The sequence below is a fragment of the Onychostoma macrolepis genome, chromosome 06, assembly GCF_012432095.1.
Source record: "Onychostoma macrolepis isolate SWU-2019 chromosome 06, ASM1243209v1, whole genome shotgun sequence".
Lineage (NCBI taxonomy): Eukaryota > Metazoa > Chordata > Actinopteri > Cypriniformes > Cyprinidae > Onychostoma > Onychostoma macrolepis.
In genome coordinates this window covers 25915871-25937300 of record NC_081160.1, presented here as the reverse complement: position 1 = coordinate 25937300, position 21430 = coordinate 25915871, and the positions used below count along the sequence as shown (strand labels likewise).

General features: G+C 33.9%; 1 protein-coding gene across 5 annotated transcripts in view; it reads left to right on the top strand.

Annotated features, from left to right (window-relative positions):
• The window catches only part of cntn3b (contactin 3b), a 65025-nt gene extending 44504 nt beyond the window's left edge, over positions 1–20521 (top strand). For 4 of the 5 annotated variants that reach the window (XM_058779964.1, XM_058779963.1, XM_058779965.1 and 1 more), the window contains 10 exons: positions 1247–1364; positions 2067–2225; positions 3323–3472; positions 3804–3874; positions 8237–8471; positions 10205–10314; positions 12547–12733; positions 13712–13824; positions 14664–14829; positions 15698–20521. In XM_058779964.1, coding sequence (XP_058635947.1) covers positions 1247–1364; positions 2067–2225; positions 3323–3472; positions 3804–3874; positions 8237–8471; positions 10205–10314; positions 12547–12733; positions 13712–13824; positions 14664–14829; positions 15698–15792 — 1404 coding nt within the window. In that variant the 3' untranslated portion in view covers positions 15793–20521. The remainder of the gene's footprint in view (positions 1–1246; positions 1365–2066; positions 2226–3322; positions 3473–3803; positions 3875–8236; positions 8472–10204; positions 10315–12546; positions 12734–13711; positions 13825–14663; positions 14830–15697) is intronic. The other variant, XM_058779966.1, reaches the window with a different exon arrangement.
• Positions 20522–21430: the final 909 nt, after the last annotated feature.

Below are 21430 nucleotides of genomic sequence, written 5' to 3'. Positions count from 1 at the left end.
GCCAATTAGCCACAGTGAGTGTGTTTTACTGAGCTCCTGTGTGGCTGAGAGAGCTGGATCTGAGTGAATCCCGGAGGCTAGTCACTGAGACTGTTTATTTAGGTCCACACGTATCTCAGAGCACAGCAGCCATTTTAAAGGAAGGGATGAGTGTCTGAGTTTGCAGAAATCTGCAGCTAGTATGAGAGGGAACATCAGCACGCCTGCTTCAGCTGCATTTTTTGGTGATAATTACATCATAACACACTATACTAGACACAGATTGCTGTTGAAAACAGGCCCTTTGTTACTCAAGCTACTTGCAGTTGGCAAAAGTCCCAAATCTGATTTCTCTTGTGTAAAGCAGATATTTTATTTATTTATTTGTTTGTTTGTTTGTTTTGATGACCATGTAAACTAGTGTTATTTGAGTATATATATATATATATATATATATATATTATTTATTTATTCTTTTTTTCTTCTTTTTTTTTCCCCCAGTTATTTTATTTCAGTTTTAGTTGTTTTAGTACATCATGTTAAACTAAATAAAAATGAGAAATGCTGCCTTGGCAACTTTTTATTTTTTGTATTTTAGTTAGTAGTATACTGTATAGTCATAGTTTAATTTTAGTATAGTTGGTTTCAAGTAAAATATTTCTTTTTATTTTAGTTTTAGATTTAGTTAACTATAATAACCCTGGAGTAAACAGTAAAAATAATACAAAATAAAATACCACTGAATATGACATGTACAGTTCTGACTTTTCTATATGAGAATAAAAACAAATGGCAGTATCACTTTAGTGTGCATTTTTTGTTTGTTTGTTTGTTTGTTTTACATCATTCTAGCTCCAATTTGAACTTTTTTAATGCTTGATTTACCTTCAGTGTGGAATATAAAATAATTTAACTAATTAAATTGCACTATGAAGTATTAAACAGAAAGATGCAAAAATGTTTTTGCATGGCCTTTTAAATGTGAACAGAATAAAAAAATCTGAATCAGCCACTGAATTATCTTTGGTTTCTAGTACCTGTTCTCTCATATTTTGAAATAGTGCCAGAATTTCATGGCACCAGCCAAAAAATACAGAGCATGCCTTGAGGTTATGTTTTGATTCATGAAATATGATAGGAATGATAATGCATCATGCTTTCAGAAACTACTGTTTATCAGTAGAGTGGATTTGGTGCCTTGTGCTTTAACAACAGAAATTATTATTAATAATTAAGATTTGTAATTTAATTTTCACTTTTCTTACAGAGCTTTTCCGGTGATCTTATGATTAGAAACATCCAGCTTAATCACGGTGGGAAGTACGTTTGTCTCGTTGACACAGACGTTGAGAGTTTGTCTGCTGACGCAATATTGGTTGTTAAAGGTAGGAACAAATTGTCTTCGGTTTATATATCCACATATATTTGCCGTCTGCGCCCATTGTTTTATATATATATATATATACTATACACAACCGTCTTCCACAGTGAAGAGCTTCTTGCGAGGTGTGTATTTCAATGAAAGGGCACTGCTAATGTAGCAAGAGTTCAGAGAGTGCTAAATGTGTCACTTGGGATGTTTTATGGGGCCTCGTCTTCGCTGCTGTTTTTGTGAGTCACATTGGTATTCATGGCCATTACGCGTCACGGTTCTGTCCCAGGTGTTTGGAGAGGAGCTGTTTATCATAGAGGATGTCTTTAATTGGCTCATTTACACATCGGCTAAGCAGCACGACGGCCCCCAGAATGCAGTGCAAATGAAGAGAAAACATTTAAATGGCAGAGAGTTATTTGGAGCAGAAATGCGAATCATTTAGTTGCGCATATACAAGTGTACACACATACACACACCTTGTTGCCCTTGCTAAAACTCATGCAAGCATGTCCAAGCACAAACCGCTCGCCATGTCTAACACCTTAGAACCCACACTCCAAAAACAAATAGTTGTCTTCTTATCAGAGTGAGACAGTTTCTAAGTCATCAATATGCACAATGCATGGACCCAGTTTAACGTTTGAGCAGGTGTGGAGTATAATCAAACACCCCTAATTAATTCAATTCCATATGGGCTGTGTGATTGAGTCAGGTCCCCCCAGCCCCCCAGACTTGGTTGTGGTGGAGGAGGTCACCGACAGCACGGCCCAGCTGTCCTGGAGCCCAGGCCAGGACAATGGAAGTCCCATTACTGGATATGTCATCCAGGCCAGGACTCCTTTTACTGTTGGCTGGCAAGCTGTCGACACAGGTACAACATCACCCATCACAGACATATGCCATTGTGTGTCAGTATATGGGAGGCCAACAGATGAGAATAAATAAAACAATTTGGCAGTTCTGTATTTGTTTGTTTGTTTTACACCATTCTAACTCCAATTTTAACTTCATTTTATACTTGATTTACCTTTAGTGTGGAATATAAAATAAATTAGGTAATTAAATTGTACTATGAAGTATTACACAGAAAGATGCAAAAATGTTTTTGCATGGCATTTTAAATGTGAAAAGAACAAAAAAATCTGAATCAGCATACATTTTAAAATCTTAATTAAAATGCTGAATATTATATTTATTTTATTAAAAATTTTATTAGTTTTATATTTTATTTTATTTTGTTACTGGCATTTATTAGATTTCATTTTTATTACTATATAATATTTTAATTATATATAATCAACTATATACTTATATAGTATATAGTTATATATTATATATAAGTATAAAATTCTAATTCAAATTATTCTCTCTCTCTCTCTCTCTCTCTAGTAATTAAAATCACACGCACACATATATATATGTGTGTGTGTGTGTGTGTGATTTTAATTACTAGAGAGTGAACGATTTGAATTAGAATTGCTGTTTCATTTTTTATGTGCTTTTGTAATTTTTATTAGTTTTAATTATATATATATATATATATATATATATATATATATATATATATATATAAAGTTGGGTTATTTAACATTTTTGTGTAAACTAAATTTTAAATGTTTACTATTTTTATTTTATTTTGTTATCTATATTTATTTATTTCATGAGTTTTATGTAATTTTAAACTCTCTCTCTCTCTCTCTCTCTCTCTCTCTGTATATATATATATATAGCAATTTGAATTAGAATTTTAGTTTTTTTAATGTGCTTTTTCAATTTTATTAGTTTTATGTAATTTTATTTTATTTTAGTAATTTTCATTAATAATTTTATGTTGTCATTTTATTAGTTCTGAATTTTATTTAGCTTTATTTTTAGTTTTCATTTTAGTCATTTTAGTGTGTAAACTTTTAATGCTTTAACTATTTTGTTTCAGTTGCTATTGTATTTTACCGTTCTTCTTATGCTCAGTTCCTGAGGTGATCAATGGGAACACTCTGACTGCAACCGTGGTGGGTTTGAACGCTTGGGTGGAATATGAGTTCAGAGTCCTGGCCAGTAACAGTGTTGGGATGGGAGAGCCCAGTCCCCCGTCTACCAAGATCAGAACAGAAGATGCTAGTGAGTATGCTAGTGTGAGACTTATTCCAGACAGGCACTGAAATTGAAAGCACTGGAGCAGACCATACATCCTCAATTCTCCCGTCATCTGTCACATCCATCACTTTTATTCCACATGCAACACTCAAACCTATTCCAAAAACGCATTCCTTTATTCACAGATTTCTGAGGGATGGTTTAAAGAAGGTATAACTTCTGTGAAAGAGATAGTTTAGAGTCTTTTTGTGATGAAAATTTAAATACACTTTTGATGCTCAAACATACAATACAAAATCACAATCAGAGCTCTGCCGGCAGCATTTTAATCTCTTCTTTGGGTTTTTGCCCGCAGTGCCTGACATAGCTCCCACTGATGTCGGAGGCGGAGGAGGTACCAAATCGGAATTAGTGATAACATGGGAGGTAAGTCATTTGTCAGATTTTACTGCTCCCTCGGCCAGCCTGGGCTAAATGCCGGTGCTTAATTGTGTAGAATGAAATGTAGCCATTTTATGATCGTTGCCCGGACCAAGACCCCTCCCTCCTGGGCACCCGGACTCCAGGCTTTACTACTTCTCCTCCAAATGGAAGTTAACTCAGGGCCAGAGGGTTTCTTTGAAGTGTATTTCCTTCACAGTTACTGTAGGCATCTTTCTGTTCAGTCACATCATGGAGGAAATAAGGGTTTAGCAAGGAAAAAGTCTAGTATTCATAAGAAATGCTTTCATTTGAATTTTCAAAGCCTTTTATGAACTGTATTAGTGATTTAGTCTATTTTAGCTAACCTAAATATTGAAACATGTTGGAGAGCCATTTTTGCCTACTATTCTGTAAATAGTGGCACAATTTCAGTAAAAAAGCATAGTGATACAAACAGTAAAACACTTTTGGAAAACTGTTTTCAAATTAATATATACACTACTGTTCAAACGTTGTTTTTTTCTCCTTTTGGGGGTTAATAAAACATTTAAACAATGAACAGTAAAACGCTGTTCTTTTGTACGGAGCCCCTAAAGGGACATTGGCAAAAAAAAAAAAAAAAGAAGACTATCACGTGGGGAAACTTTTTTGAGCTCAGACATTACAGTTTCCGGTTGCATCACTTCTGCCATCTTACAAACAAGAAAACAAGAGCATGCATGAATTAGCCTAATTGAGATCTATTTTGGCCTTCAATACTAAAACATTGTTTCTGTTCTTGCATTCGGACACAGATAAATCATCACTGAACAGCATAAGAACAGCTTTTTCCCTCAGGCTATATTCCACCTGAACAATACATAGCCTAACATCTCAGGACTGTCCATCTGTACATAACGTCTCAAAACTTTTCATCTGTAAAATAGCGCATTCATAATTCTTTCTATTTTCGCTATATGTTGTACATAACCTCCTAAAACATTTACACATTCATAATTCTATTTTATCTATATTTTCATTACCATAGTTATTATTTTTTAATGCATTGTCTATTCTGTTTATTATTAGCCTTATATTTCATTCTATTACCTTAAATTATATGCATGACTACACTCTCTCTGTACTTTCTCCACTGGATGCTCCTGTCACCAAGACAAATTTCATGTGTTTTTGTGTGTGTAAACACACTTGACAATAAAGCTCTTTCTGATTCTGACATTTAAAATGCATTTTGAGGTCTAGAAAGATTGGTAGCTACAGTATAAAAGCTGAAATTTTAGATTTCGATATGGCAATAGCCTATTGTCCCACATAAAACTTTAAAAGCCAGTCAAATATGTATGTAATCGAAAGCGATTATTTATTTTTGATAATTATTACTTCAGTTTGGTTTTCAATAACTGCTGTTAGTTTCGTTTCATTTTCGTTTTTTTTTCTTTGACATTTCTTTGACATTTTTCTTTCTTTCTTTCTTTCTTGATAAATAAATGCCTTTATTTTTGTTATATACAGTTCCTAATACAACATATTTTACCTTTTAAGGTGAGACACTGCAGGTGAATAGGGTAAAAAAATTAACTAATAGTTATCGCCTTACTTACCTAGTTGATTGATTACATTGATAATTGCAAAAAATTTTTGTATTACAAGTTTTCTCAAATGTTAGGTTTAAATATGCAAATGAGGCATTATTTAATGAAATATGCACTAATTTGCATACATTTCTAGTACAAAAATCTAAACACTGGATGAAGTCAGTTTCAAAATTCTTGTTGAATTTTTTTGACATATTACAGTCAAAAGTTTTTACAGAGGGAATTTTGGGTATCTCATTTTGTCACTCCATAATTCAGAAAATACTTAGAACAGACAGAAAACACTATATTTTGACAATTTTGGGGGGATTAAAATGTTGTATATAATCAAGCAAATGATATATGAACAAATCCCTCTGTAAAAACCTTCAGGATATAGACAGGAATAAAAATGTAAAGTTTGGTGTCTGTAAGTGCTACTGAAGTGGAGATTTATGGCTCAGTGTAGGAGAAAAAACTCATTTTGAGAAAACGGCCTTTAAAAATGTGTTGTAATTGAAATCTATTGACACAAATAGATAAAGTGCTATAAAAGAAACACTTAACAGTGTCTTTTGGATGTTTTCGTTCTACTAGTCTGAAAAAACACTTTATGAAAAACCAAAAAGCCCCTAATCTCAAAATTGACAGGTGCATGAAAAAACAGTGTTTTTGCCTGCAGTGTCTCCCCTTAAATATGTATACAATATTTAATTTTTTTCAACAAGCATTTTAGAAGTAAAATTAAACATTTAATCGTCGCGAAAAGACCGATACAGATTTCAGATATATATAAACGAGTATTTGTGACCTGTGCTGGCAAAATGAGTCGGAATGCGCACAGACTAATTTTGAGCTATACAGGCAAAAAAAAAAAAAAAAAGTGAAAAATGTCAGTTTTGGTCGAATTTGAGGTTTTCACAAAAATGTATTCATTAAGCCCTCTTCTAGCGATCCCAGTGCTCCAAATAGTAAATAAACATCTAAAATGATCTTTATTTGTACGTTTTCTGAGAGGAGTACCTTTTCTATGCTCGCTTCTGGACGACTGCTGCTTCTCACCACATGTTGTAGGTCTATTGTCGCAAAGAGCTGCTGTTAGTTTCGTTTCATTTTTGTTTTTTATTTCTTATATATATATATATATATATATATATATATAAAGTGCAGTCAGTGATTAAAAAACTAGCTAATTAATCTAAAATGCTTGTTAAACCAGTTTAAATGAAATATTGTATACATATTTAAACGGTAAAATATGTTGTATTAGGAACTGTATTTAACAAAAATAAAGGCATTTATTTATCAAGAAAGAAAGAAAGAAAAATGTCAAAGAAATAAAAAACGAAAATGAAACAAAACTAACAGCAGTTATTGAAAACCAAACTGAAGTAAAGTAATAATTATCAAAAATAAATAATCGCTTTCCATTATATACATATTTGACTGGCTTTTAAAGTTTTATGTGGGACAATAGGCTATTGCCATATCGAAATCTAAAATTTCAGCTTTTATACTGTAGCTACCAATCGTTCTAGACCTCAAAATGTGTTTTAAATGTCAGAATCAGAAAGAGATTTATTGTCAAGTGTGTTTACACACACCAAAACACAAGAAATTTGTCTTGGTGACAGGAGCATCCAGTGCAGAAAGTACAGAGAGAGTGTAGTCATGCAAATAATTTTAGGTAATAGAATGAAATATAAGGCTAATAATAAACAGAATAGACAATGCATTAAAAAATAATAACTATGGTAATAAAAATATAGATAAAATAGAATTATGAATGTGCAAATGTTTTAGGAGGTTATGTACAACATACAGAGAAAATAGAAAGAATTATAAATGTGCTATTTTACAGATTAAAAGTTTTGAGACGTTATGTACAGATGGACAGTCCTGAGATGTTAGGCTATGTATTGTTCAGGTGGAATATAGCCTGAGGGAAAAAGCTGTTCTTATGCTGTTCAGTGATGATTTATCTGTGTCCGAATGCAAGAACAGAAACAATGTTTTAGTATTGAAGGCCAAAATAGATCTCAATTAGGCTAATTCATGCACATGCATGCTCTTGTTTTCTTCTTTGTAAGATGGCAGAATGATGCAACTGGAAACTGTAATGTCTGAGCTCAAAAAAGTTTATTGTGCGCACGCGAAAGTCTTCTTCTTTTCTTTTTTTTTGCCAATGTCCCTTTAGGGCCTCCGTACTTTTGAACTTTCTATTTCATCAAGTAATCCTAAAAAAAAAAACATATTTCTTACAAAAATATAAAGTATTTTAACTGTTTTCAGCATTGATAATAAAAAATGTTTCTTGAGCACCAGATCAGCTTTTATTATTTATTTAAAATGCATGAAGAATCATGTAATCATTTTAAAATTTATTAAAATCAAAAACAATTATTTGAAATTGTAATAATATTTTACAATATTACTGTTTTTATTGTATTTTGATCAAATAAATGCAGCCTTGGTGAGCATAAATGACTTCTTTCAAAAATATAAAAAAAATCTTACAGACCCCAAACTTGGTGGTCTTGTATGCTTGAGAGGAAAAGTGTGTTTTTATTTTTTCCACCATATTTGTCATCATTTCACTTTTTGCAGGTAACTAAAGTCCTTCAAATGTTCCATATAGTCTCTCTGCTAATATGAAGTCATGAAAACTGCATGCATAATAATTAAAGCGACTTTAAACTAAGTGCTAATAAAGCCCTGTTTCATGTGGGTCAGTTGGTGTGTTGACCTCAATTTGTTTTAATATCACTATAGTTTTGTGTTCCACTCTAAGCCTGTTCCAGAGGAGTTGCAGAATGGAGAGGGCTTTGGTTATATCATCGCTTTCCGGCCAGTGGGAATGGTCACTTGGACCCGCGCCGTGATCTCGGCACCCAGTGTCACCCGCTACGTTTTCCGAAATGACACTATCCCACCGTTCTCGCCATTCAACGTCAAAGTGGGAGCGTTCAACAACCGCGGAGAAGGACCTTTCAGCAGTATTGCAACAGTGTTCTCTGCAGAGGAAGGTAGAGTGGATTTGTGTACATCAACACTCACAATTGCAAACTCATTCACAAGGAATACCATATTTCTTAACCAGATTTTTAGAGATTTGTTGTGATATCGAAGTTTAGGCTGATAAAAACAACTGCAAATTATTTATTTTAAGAGTAATAGCCCTATACATTTAGATTTAGTCATTTAGCAGACACTTTTACCTAAAGCGACTTACAAGACAACAGGAGCATTCAAAACCAACAAAAAAGCAATAATATGTAAGTGCTATGACAAATCTTGGTTAGTCTAATGCAATATGTGTAGCAAGGTTTTTTTTATGAAAAATAAAAATAAAACAAGCAGATAGAATAGAAAAATAATAGAGAACACTAGTGTAGAGGGTCATTTTTATGTAATAATGTAATAGCCAATAATATAATTATTTTAATATATAAAATAATTAAAATATTATAATTACTATTTTGCATGCCTCTGTTACACACAGTATGTTCCAATTATAGAATGTACTTTAGATCAGTCATTGAAATATTTACAAAAAGCAGTAAGCTTACGAGAGGTAGTACATTACAGTGATTTTACCATGAATAAACTTTTTTTTATTGCTGCTTCCTACAATGTTGTAATTAATATGGCTATGATATGATATTATATGATATTCTGGTCTCTAGATATAGATCATATACGCTACCATTCAAAACCGTTATGCTTACGAAGGCTGCATTTATTTATATTTATATGACCAAAAAAAACAGTAATATTGTGATATAATATCACAATTTAATATATTTTATGTTGTAATTTACTCCTGTGATGGCAATGCTGAATTTTCAACATCTTTACTCCAGTGTACAGATGCTTAAGAAATCATTATAATATGTTGAGTTATTATTATCAATTGTGCTACTTATTTTTGTGTAAACCATAATGAATAGAAATTTCAATGAACAACATTTATTTGAAATTGATTTTTTAGACCAATTATGTACTGTCTCTTTTGATCAATTTAATGTATGCTTGCTAATTAAAAGTATTAATTTCTTTTAAAAATATATTTGAATGGTAATGTATGCAAATCTGTGTCTGTTTTTTTTTTTTTTTTTTTTTTTTGTTATCATCCACTAGACTGAAAATTTCAGCAAAAGCAAAAATAACACATATTTGCTTCTAGTACAATTAGTTCATATCACTAATCCTACTTATAAGCCTAATAGTCTGAGCCCTGATGTTATCTGCTTTCAATTTTGGCCTAATCATCCGGAAATACTAATATAGGCCAGCCAGCGATACATTGTGTAGGCCCGTGGAGCTAAAACATTAGGAACACACAAACACAGTCAGACTCAGCAGTAGTCCCTTCACGTTCTCAAACACTGTCTCGGTTCCCTCCCTTCGCACATACAGGTGTGACCTTGAATGAGAACGATGGAATAAGTTGATTGAGACAGCTTACGGCCCTCCTCACTCGTTCAAGCCGCGAATGACAACCTTATATTAGTTATTGCAGCTATAGGTTACAACAAATCCTGCTAGACACTTACAGGCCTATTCATGTGCTAGAGTGTTAATTGAATTTTCCCAGCAGATTGTCTCCTTCTCTGTCAGTCACAGTTCCCATTAAAATGAAGTAGGGCCTCTCTCAGGTGAGACCGGGGCTTCGTTTTCTGACTTAATCCAATTTTGCTTCGACGGCTGTGTAAAGCTTTTTGAATAAGAGCCTCAACATCTCTCCGTTTCTTCACAGTGCCAAGCGTAGTGCCGGAGAGAGTGTCAGCAAAAAGTCTGTCGGCGGCCGACATCGAAGTTACCTGGGAGCCAATTGCGTCGACCCCTGAAAGAGTTCTCGGATATGAGGTTTGATTCGCATTGTCTTCCCGTTCGCCACATTAAATGTCATGTTTTCCCTATAATAATGCGATCCGGATCTCAAGCGATTATTAAAAGTGCTTCTCACCTCTCCCATGCCACCTCAAACATGGAGAATGGCAGTGTTTAGACAGCACCGCTGCTTTGTTAAATGTCTGCGGCTCTTAGAAGCTGGATGAAAGCTCTCCACTGGCCTTTCAAGAATGCAAAGAGAGTCTCGCTTTCTCACAAGCCACTCTCTCCATCTCTGTCACCCCTGCCCTGCGGCACAAAACCGCCACGTTGCCATGGTAGCGGCCATATTGTCTGGAAAGAATAGAACTATCATGTCACTGGATTCTAGATGAGGGGGAAACTTTTTAGGTTTTATTTTTGTCTCGTCTTTGGTTAGCGAGGACTGAAAGACCAAATCAAAGCAGCATGGATCAAGGAACTGCGCTGTATGGGTATATACCATTTATTTGTGCTCACGGCCCTTTGAAGCACCTGCAGCATTTGAAATGGAAAATTCCTTTTTAAACTATCATTGCATTTCCTTTTGCACAAAACTAAATTGTAAGGTCCAACAGTCAGAGACTGCTAACACAGATGCATCTACTTTTTTACTTTTCCCTGATCCACAAAAGTTTGTTAAATATGATGAAATGTACTGTTCAAATGAAATACTACTGTTCAATGGTTTAGGGTCAGTGAGGTTTTATTTATTTATTTTTGTATTTATTAATTTAACTAATTAACACGTTTATTCAGCACGGACACATTAAAGGCTTTTACATTATTACAAAATTTCTATTTAAAATAAATGCTGTTCTTTTGAATTTTTTATTCATCAAAGAATTCAGAATAAAATGGTTCAAGATTTACACACAAAAAAAATTAAGCAGCTGTTTAACTGTTTTCAACGTTAATATTAATTCAAAAAATGCATGAAAATCAGCATATTAGAAAGATTTCTGAAGAATCATGTGACACTGAATACTAGAGTAACAGCTGCTAAAACAATCAGTTATGCAATCACAGAAATAAATTACATTTAAAAAAAATAATAATTAATTGTAATAGTATTTCACAGTATTACTGGTTTTTTTATTTTTATTTATTTTTTTTATCAAGTACATGCAACCTTGGTAAGTGTAGAAGACTTCTTTCAAAAGGTAGGATTTTTTTCCTTAAAAAAATAAATAAATAAATAAAAGTAATAATCTTACCAACCCCAAACTTTTAATTAGTTGTGTAAACAAAAACAAACAAAAAAAGTCTCAGCTAAAAGTACCCAAAAGACAAAATACATATGACTTCCTTTGAATTTGTTCATTTTAGTTCTACTTCCTTGCATTCTCTTTTGAATTAAAATTCTGCATCCTGTTAAATTTAAGAACTGAATTGGAATGAATAACTGAATTCTTAATTCAAGTCTGAATGATGCAATGTACTACATCCTGCAAAAACAGAGAGAGCAAAAGGTAGAAAATAAATCATTTAGAAATATGCCTCCCTTGGGCAGATCTCATTAATGTCTAATTTTCAAATTGGCTTAAATCTTCCTATACTTAATGCCTCAATATTGATATTACATATGACCCGGGGTTAATAATTGATTATTTCATTTCCGCTGCCTAATTGTTTCTCACCTAGCACACAGCTAAATGTTAATTGAAATTTCATATCCTCAAGAGAATCTACATACCATTTCAAAAGAATATCATATTTCCAGCAACCAGAGATATGTTCTCAAGCTTGTAATTTGCAGAAAAGACACAAATGATCAGCTAAATGAAGTGAAGAATGAAAATTAAGTCAAATATGTGTATCAAATATCTGAACTGATCACTTTGCTATTGATTGCTGTGAAATCAAGTCATGTTGATTTCGCTCATTAGAAATCTCAAATGTAATGACTGTCATAGAATGTAATAAATTCTGTGCAAATCATATCACTTTCTTTGGCAGCAGATAAAAATTCTTCGCATTTACGTTGTATGTTTTCCTGAGATTTAACACTGTAAACCCAATTAACATATTTCTAATAGCAACCATTTAAGTTAAATGCATGTGCCAAAACATTTTTATTTTCATAGTAGCAGTTTTCTTTTGAGAAAAATCTGCATATTTCGGGTCACAAAGGGTTGCAAGAGTGATTGTAATTGTTCTGGCAGAGAGCTGTTTACAACTAAAGTCAAGGATATATAAAATGCCCTTGTTTTGTGTCCTGGCGAACAGGTGGTGTACTGGGAAGATGACACCAAGCCGGATACAGTGGGTAAAGTGCGGATCACTGGAAACTACACAGCAGTGAATGTCAGCGGCCTGCAGGGGAACACTCAGTATTATCTAGCGGTGTGTGCCTTCAATACCGCAGGAACTGGCCCCCAGTCTGTCCCTGTCAATGTCACCACCAAAAAACCACGTAAGTACTGTCCATTTCAAACCATCCACAGTACGTTAGTAAAATGATCCATGTTGGGTGTAAGAACAGCATTCTCTGGATCTTTTTTATCTTACATTTACCTTTATTTTTTACTCTGCTGAATGTTATGGGAATCTATTTCTGCCTCAGAGTTTTTTTTTAGGTAACATCAAATCTTTCAAAGTTTTCAAAAAGCTTTTTTGCTTGAGGCACCTAGTAGTACATAAACTAGCAGAATTGTACATTCACGCTTTGTTTTTGAGTTATGTCTGTGAAAGATTGAAAACCTATAACTTTTGGACAGATCACTAAGTCTACACACATGCTGTAAACCTGCTGTGACATGATTTAAATGTGTTTTTTTTCCAACTGAAGGAGTTTTCAAACATCTATTTTTGTATTAGTCTAGTGAAGTCATGCTTATTTATAAAGCATTTAAAAGCAGCAGAAATTGACTGAAATGATATCACAATATTACTGTTTTTTTGTTTTTGTCATATTTTTGATCAAATAAATGCAGCCTTCGTAAGCATAAGAGACTTTTAAAAAACATTAAAAAAAAAAAAAACTTTTGAATGGTACTGTGTATGATCTATATCTAGAGACCAGAATATCATATAATATCATATCCATAGCCATATTAATTACAACATTGTAGGAAAGCAGCATTTTTTTTTAATTCAAACATTGCACCTAATAAAAAAAAAAGGGCTGAACAACGAGAAATAGTCAATAAAACATACAATATCAAACTGTGGAAACCAATTCTAATTAGAATGAATCACATTTTCCAAGTCTGTGATAGAAACGGTTTTGAATTAGCAACAGATTTGAGCTGAAAGAAACTTCCTCTGCTGACGATACTAATCTGCTTGTCAAACATTTTGGTGTTATCGAACGCAGTTGCACAATTGATCGCACATTGTGAACCCTTTCTTTCTTTTTCTGCCCATTTTTTTCATACACAACAAACCTCAGCGCCTGGACAGCCCCCTCAGAATGTAGAGTGGAATCTGATTGGCTCTCAGCTCGTGCTGCAGTGGGATCCCGTCATCGCTCTCGAAACTGAATCTGAGGTCACAGGATACATAGTGAGTGACATTATCTCTCTGCACCCAGAAAATGCTTTGGGATATTTTATAAGAGTTTCACTGAAGGTAACCCGTTGTTTTCCCTTTGGCATTTCCATTCCTACATTGTGTGCCGAGCAATGACGGCAGGAACTACAATGCATATTTGCATCTGATACTATTGATATACATAATAAGGGTTGTTGGGGTGCAGTAATTTAGCTACAAAGATATGGCAGTTACGTGGCCGAAAACCATTCATTTGTGTATTTTTATAGATAAGAGTGCAGCATATGCTATTTCATGTCTCGTTCCACCTCTCTTAATTACACATGCATGCAATTAACAGCTCTCACAGTGCTAATTTCCCCACAAGGGAAAACAGTCATGAAGCTCAGGGGAAAAGCACTAGCCATTAGCATCAGTAAACATTATCTAGAAAAACAGGGCATCACCTGTGTTTAACTCCTTTCATGGTTATATATATATATATATATATATATATATATATATATATGTGTGTGTGTGTGTGTGTGTGTCATTACATCACTGTTGTTGCTTATACTTAGAGACTATCTCTAAATATTAAACTACTGCAGACATGAATGATGCCTCAAATCAGAGTCCTGTCTGTATATTGTATTGCCACAATAATAAAATGGCTTAGAATTATTTTCATTTGGGGGCTTTTTTCAGCAAAAAAAAAAAAAAAAAAAATGCCACTAATTGCACTAAATTAAATTGGTGGATTTATACTGTAATTAATTCTATTAAAAAAAAAAAAAAAAAAAAGGTTGACATCCCTAGTGTTAATTATTCTGAACGAAGCTTTTGATTGATTTTGGTGCTGTCATATGCAGGTGCTGTACAGAAGACACCGGAATAACGACATGTACTCCATCATCACCAACAAAACCTCGGTTGAGTTGACCCTCAATCCGAACGACAACTACGTCATTCAGATCAAGACCCTCAGTGAAGGAGGCATGGGGGAAGGAAGCGAGCCCATCCACATCCACCAACTCAGTAAGTCATTTCCTGTTGCTGTCTTTTATTTTGTCTTCCGCCGGCATTGATGAGCTCTTAATGGGGATTCAGTCAGTTTGGATGCCTAAATATTTAGCTCTGTTCGCTTCAGTCTTTCAGTGTGTTGAAGAATCCGACCTTTTAAGAAATGCACGCTCCTCCGCTATCTATCTCTGTCACTGTGCAGCCAGAGCTGCATATAAATTAGTGAGAATCACCCCCAATTCCTTCACTCCTTCAAATGGGAGGCAATCAAAATGTGCTCGACTTCCCTCCCCCTTCGTACAGAGATTTGCTTTCAGATTCAACCCGATTCTTTCAGAGGATTCTTTCCTCAATAATGCTTCTTTCCATGAATGCAAAAGGTGATATGTGATATGTTAGGTAAGCTATAACATGAATATATCAAATGTTTCATTTGTCAAACTGAGCTATTCAACTGAAACATTGCGTATTTTTAACAACATATGATGAAATGTATAGCTGTGTATAGTTACAATATATTTTAAAAATAAACACTTGTATATAATTACAAATTATGATATTTACAACTTGACTTGAATATATATATATATATATATATATATATATATATATATATATAATTATAAATTAGAATGTATTTAATTTATATTTAGTTTAGACGTCCTGATGCTAACAATTTTCTACATCTTTTTCTACAACAGTTTCGGACCATATTTTGTTCTTGAACATTGCCTATTAGGTCCGCTCCACTATCTACATTATTATGCAATTTCTCTTTGATTTAGGAATGAGCTGTCTGAGAAATGAAACCACAATGCTCTCTTTCTCTCCTTTGGGAGGTTAAATAGTGTTTCTTAATGGTTGTGTTTGCGTTTGCTTACAGGCATGGGTGCCCGTGGATCCAGAGCAGGAAGGCTGTGCACACTTTCTCTCTCTCCGCTCCTCATTTGCGCTCTGTCGACGCTCAGTGCCTCCTGATGTTTGCCTCCCTTGAGCACCAGACCCAGCCGCAACCAAGAAAAACACACGTTCTGCTCTTTGCTCATAAAAGGCTTATGTTTCCCATCAAAATCTGACCAGATGGGATTCCCCAGCTCCAGCAACATGTATGGAGGAGCCGGATATTGAAGTGTCATGGGAATGTTGGGAAATTTATCATTAGTAAACATGGCAGAGCCCTGCAAGAGAGTCATTATGGTTTTTGGGATGATAGAGTACTGCAAAAAAAACAAAAAAAAACAAACAAACAACAAAAAAAAAAAAAACAACATTTTCTTATCGAGTATTTTTAGTTTCTCTTCCTGTAAAAAATAAAAAAACTTAAAATAAAAAATAAACATCCAGGATAAATTACCTTGAGGGAAAAACTGCATAAAATATTAAGACTTGTTTTCAGAGAATATAGCTTGAAGTTTATTTTCCTTATCCCATTGGTAATTTAATTTTTTTTTTCAAATTTCTAACCAAATCACTATGCTTAAAACAAGGAAACATATTTTCCAATGAGTTAAGAAAAATAAACTTTGAAAACAAATCTTATTAATTGGAAACAATACAAAATACTGTTTAAGGAAAATACTTTTTGCATATAATATGACAGTTTCTTTGGCACCCTACACACAGGGGAAAAAAACACAAAACGCTTTTGTTCTTTGTATAATACGCTTCTTTATGCAGTGTGCCAATGCGTGCGTCATCTTTTCCTCTGATCCTTGAGAACAATCAATGCCTTAAATTCATGTCCGCACCAAAGTTGATGAAAATAGTTTTGCAGTTGAGGACAAGGGCTAAGAAAACAGTGTTGGTGGGAGTTGCTCTTATATGTAATGCAGATTTTTGGATCTCTTGTGGTTTCATTGCGCTAACTAAGTTCTGGGTCTGGGTTAACAAAGCCAAGCATCGATTTGTCCTAATGGGAATGTTCCATTAGTTAAGAAAAGAGTGTCACCATCCCGCCTCTATTACAGTGCCATCGACTCCAAAGGCTCCCTCTCAGTCTCTTTGATGGGTATTAGCATTTTGTTCGACGCTTTATGTCGGTTAAATTATTGATGCGTTACGCAATAGACACTCTACACAATTAAGGCTTACTTTTCCTGTGAGTATTTGCTCTGTATATGACATCTAGCTGAACCAGATTTAAACTTTTGTGTTATTTGCAACCCATTCATGCCTTTTAATATATACTGTAACAAAATACAACATACCAAATTGTCATTGAATATGGTTTGAAAGTTTCTGTCACATAGAAAAGTAAGCTTTTGAAAGGCATTAATATGCCTCACACACTTCCACCTGTACTTATGTCCGTGAGTGTTAGTAAACTGGCATATAAACTGCAAAACAAGTTGTCAAAAACTAAGTGACAAGATGTGGAACATTGCTGGAAGGGTATCAAATTTTTATAGCTCTAATAGCCTTGCAGATGTGAAGAGACTGAAAGCCTTGCAAACAAGTACAAGACTGATGCGTGAAAGTCCCCAGAGCTCCCTACCAGTCTGAAAAAAATCAGAGTTGTTCAAGGTGGTTTTCCATCCTAAACCTGTAGTATTGTTCAAAAGACACAGTAGGGTTGCACTATAAATAGTATTTTTATTGTGATCACGATTATTGTTTCTGTCGATTAATTAAGCTTCTGCGTCTGTGATATTCGCCCACTGGTTATTTATCATACTTTTTTTTTTTTTTGGCTTGCGTTATCTTGCATTGGTAACAAGCCTCTACAAGCTTTCATGCTTGGGGTTGCCAGATGTGCAGAACTTAAATTCCCCAATCAGAGATTTTCTTTTAAAAGGACACATTTTCTGCCCAGTGTAATACTTAATCTCCCCAATCTGGCAGCCATGTGCATGTGCTCTCTCAAAACTGAGAAAAAAAAGCACTGATAATCTGAAAAAAAAAAAGTTCAGCAACAGGCCATTTGCCATGTTTGCCGTGACTAAATCTGCAATCAAACATTCTCTGTGATGAACTGTAATAAATCCAAACATGGATCTCGACAGTAATGTTTGCGATTGTGGTTGCTGAATTGATGCACTCATGCAACCTCTGTGCCACAGTACAAAATTATTTTCGTTGTTGTTTTAATAGAAAAACATTAACATAATTTGGAATTTTTAAAGCTAATATTAAGAATTTCACACGTTTTATATTTTAGGAGAAGCTTCCTGTTTTACCAGTATTTATAATGCAATATAATGTTTATTTGTTTTATATGATAGGATAAATATACAGTAATGAATCAGGAAAATAGATGAGGTAAATTAAACTCTGTATATGAGCTGATGTTTTCTTGCCTACATGAAAATACAATAGTCCCAATTAAAGGTACAAAGTAATTCCTCAAAATACAAGTATAGTGAAAACAGCACAGAGAATTTTTTATTTATTTTTTCCCAGCTGATGAATGATAAAAACACTGACACCCAATTAGAATCCATCCTGTTTTTACAGAGCTCAAACATTTAAAAGGACAGACGACAAAACTGCTCAAGCTTATAATAAACATAACAATATTGTGCCTTGGTGTTGGCGCTAATATAGTTATTGTTTATAGTTATCTTTGTAGTTATCACTCTTTGTATGAATGGACCTTAACAATTGTGAGTATACATTTTGAGCAAAATATTGGTAATATTATCGTGCAGCCACATGATGATATTGGATTACTAGTATATTGGCGATCATGTTGATGCCCATCTAACACGCACTGAATTCTGAATTTCTCATTTGTACCCTCAATGAGACAAGAGGCGAGGCGCTTCGGGGGTGACCTTTTAATGCCGAGGTTTGCTGCCAAGGAATAGTGCCTTCACTGGACAATATGTTCCTGGCTCTGTCATGGTAGTATCAGGCTGTAGTGTCCATAATTTGCACTTGTTCTCCTCAACGTCAGAAGAAAGCACAAGGTAGTGAACCAAGGTGACATAGCCTTCCTGCAAAGTCTCCAGAACAGGTGCGGCACAGCCCATGAAGACATGTTAAAAACGTTAGCGAAGGAGATAAAAAAAGATGCTGCAGTGTCCCAATCAGGACAGCCTATCTGTTCTCCTTCAAGCTTTCATAAAGGTCTGGGAACCTTGATTAGGCTGCAGTGGCCCAGTCAATGGGATATCGATTTTTCTGCTCTATATTGCGGCTGTCACAATGCAGACTCTTGATTGACTGATGTCGGTGTTCCTGTCAGCCGTCTTGTGTGGAGTTTGTGCATTGAGTGTCTGAGATGTCCTTGCCCTTCTCCCATTCAGAGAGTTTAAGTTTTAGCAGAAAGATGCAGAGAACAAAGAGAAGCTTCTTGAAGAATAAGTTACATTTTGCAATCCTACATCTGTGTCAAAGCAAGAGAAAAACACAGAAACTACATTTCAGGATATGCAGCCGTACATGTTCAAAGGTCTGGGGTTGGCCCGGTACTTTCTTTCTTTCTTTTTCTCTTTAAAAGAAGTCTCATAAACACAGACTTGGTGAATATTTGATCAAAAAGTAAAAACAGTAATATTGCAAAACAGTATTTAAAATAACTGTTTTCTATTTTAAATTTAAAATGAAATTTATTTAGGTGATGCAAAGCTGAATTACTCCAGTCTTCGGTGTTACATGATCCTTCAGAAATCATGCTGATTTGCTGCTCAAGAAACAATGTTGAAAACAGTGGTGCTGTTTAATATTCATACCACGATTCATTGATGAAAATCAATTATTTTATGAATACAAATTCAAAAGAACAGAATTGATTTGAAATCGAAATCATTTGTAACATTACAAATGCTTTTGATCAATTTAATACATTCTTGCTGAATAAAAAAAAAATACTAAATTCCATAAAATCCCTATGTTATATCACAGAAGTAAAGTGGGTTGCAAACATGACTTTAAAGCCTGTATTATGAACAGTTCTAAGTTTATTTTATGGTGTTCTTTGTAGTTCTATAGTTGAGTTTGTCTTTTTGAAATTACTAATTATTTATAGTTCATCTATTATTTTCAGACATTGGGGGTTTTTTTCAGCATAGGAAAACGAAAATAGACATTTGATATGTAATATAACTATTTCATATTACAGTAATTACAAAGTTAGCGCTGCTTATCTCACCCCTTGTCACTAATGATATGTTCGTTTTTCCATGCTCTGTTTTTCCTCCTGCTCTCGGTTTGTTCTAATGTGCCCCGACCCTCAGTTACAGTATCTGCGTAATGATGCATATAAACACTGAAACAATAATTGTTGTTTAATAGCAATGATTTCTTTGGTACTCTTAAAATTGTGAAGTCTAATTTGCCTAATTTTGTGTACAATGTATAATCAGTGAGTTTAATTTCTACACGTTATGGTTTCCCTTTGGCAAAACTTTGATATGATATAAAAATCTGAGCTGTTAATGACAGATCTTATCGCTACAATCCAATTATGTTTCTAAGTAATCTGAAATGTAAAATGATGATACCTTGGCCAGATGTAAATAGCGGCTATATATTTTTAGAGTCGGCCAGCATTGATAACCTGACGTTTTCTACTGCACACGGCCCTGAGAATTTAATACTGGTGTATTAATGAATAATCTCTGTGAGATGACTTACATATAACATGACATTTTCATATTGAAAAGTAACTGTTTTGTCTTGTATACTAAAACTGTGCATGTGGAAAAATGTTTGGTGCATATGTGTTGAATTTTATAATCCTGTTAAAAACTTAATAAAAATGTCAAAAGCCTGTTTGGCTACTGTATTTCATCAGGGGCTTTATACGGATAGAATTACATTACATAGTAGGAAAACGGTAGCCTCATAAGCCCCTTCTAATGTTAAACTACTGTTTTGAAAAAGCAGTCTATCTATCTATCTATCTATCTATATTATTTTTTGCAATCAGAACAGTATTTATCTGGCATAAAAACGATGAGGATCTCAGGATCTCAGAAAACAAATTTACCTAAAACAGTAACCACAGGCAACATTTGATGTAATATTATGTTATTTTGTAAAAACTATTTTAAATTAACCCTCATGTCGTGTTGAGCTGAAGAGGTTTTCCTTTTCCCTAAAAATGTTAATGTTATTGGACTGGACTAAAACTTGCTGACTTTGCTTACACAGGGTATAACCACTAACCAAACAAAAAAAAAAAAATATATATATATATATATAATTTTTGTACTTTTTTATATATATTTTTTGTCTTTTTTCCCCTACCTTGTTATACTCAGCTACTGTTTCCAGTCCAAAAAATAAATAAAAAATAAATAAATAAACTTACATTTCTCATTATGCTATATTAACAAATGTTGGATCCAATCTTGTTTTCTTTTGATTTTAGCACAGGTTTTGCATTTCTTTTTGGAACTGATTGATCATAGGCCTCACCTCAGTTTTTGAGCGAATATTGACAATTTATTTATTTATTATATTTTTTTTCTTCACTCAAAAACTGAAAACACTGCTGCATAAACTCGGATCAGTGAGGGCTATGATCAGTCAGTTCCAAAAAGAAATGGAAAACCTAAGCTAACTGAAAGAAATCAAGTCAACAAAAAGATTGAATTCAAGATTTAGTGATAATATAGCATAATGAGAGATTTACAAATAACATTAATTTTGGACGAGAAACATCAAATTA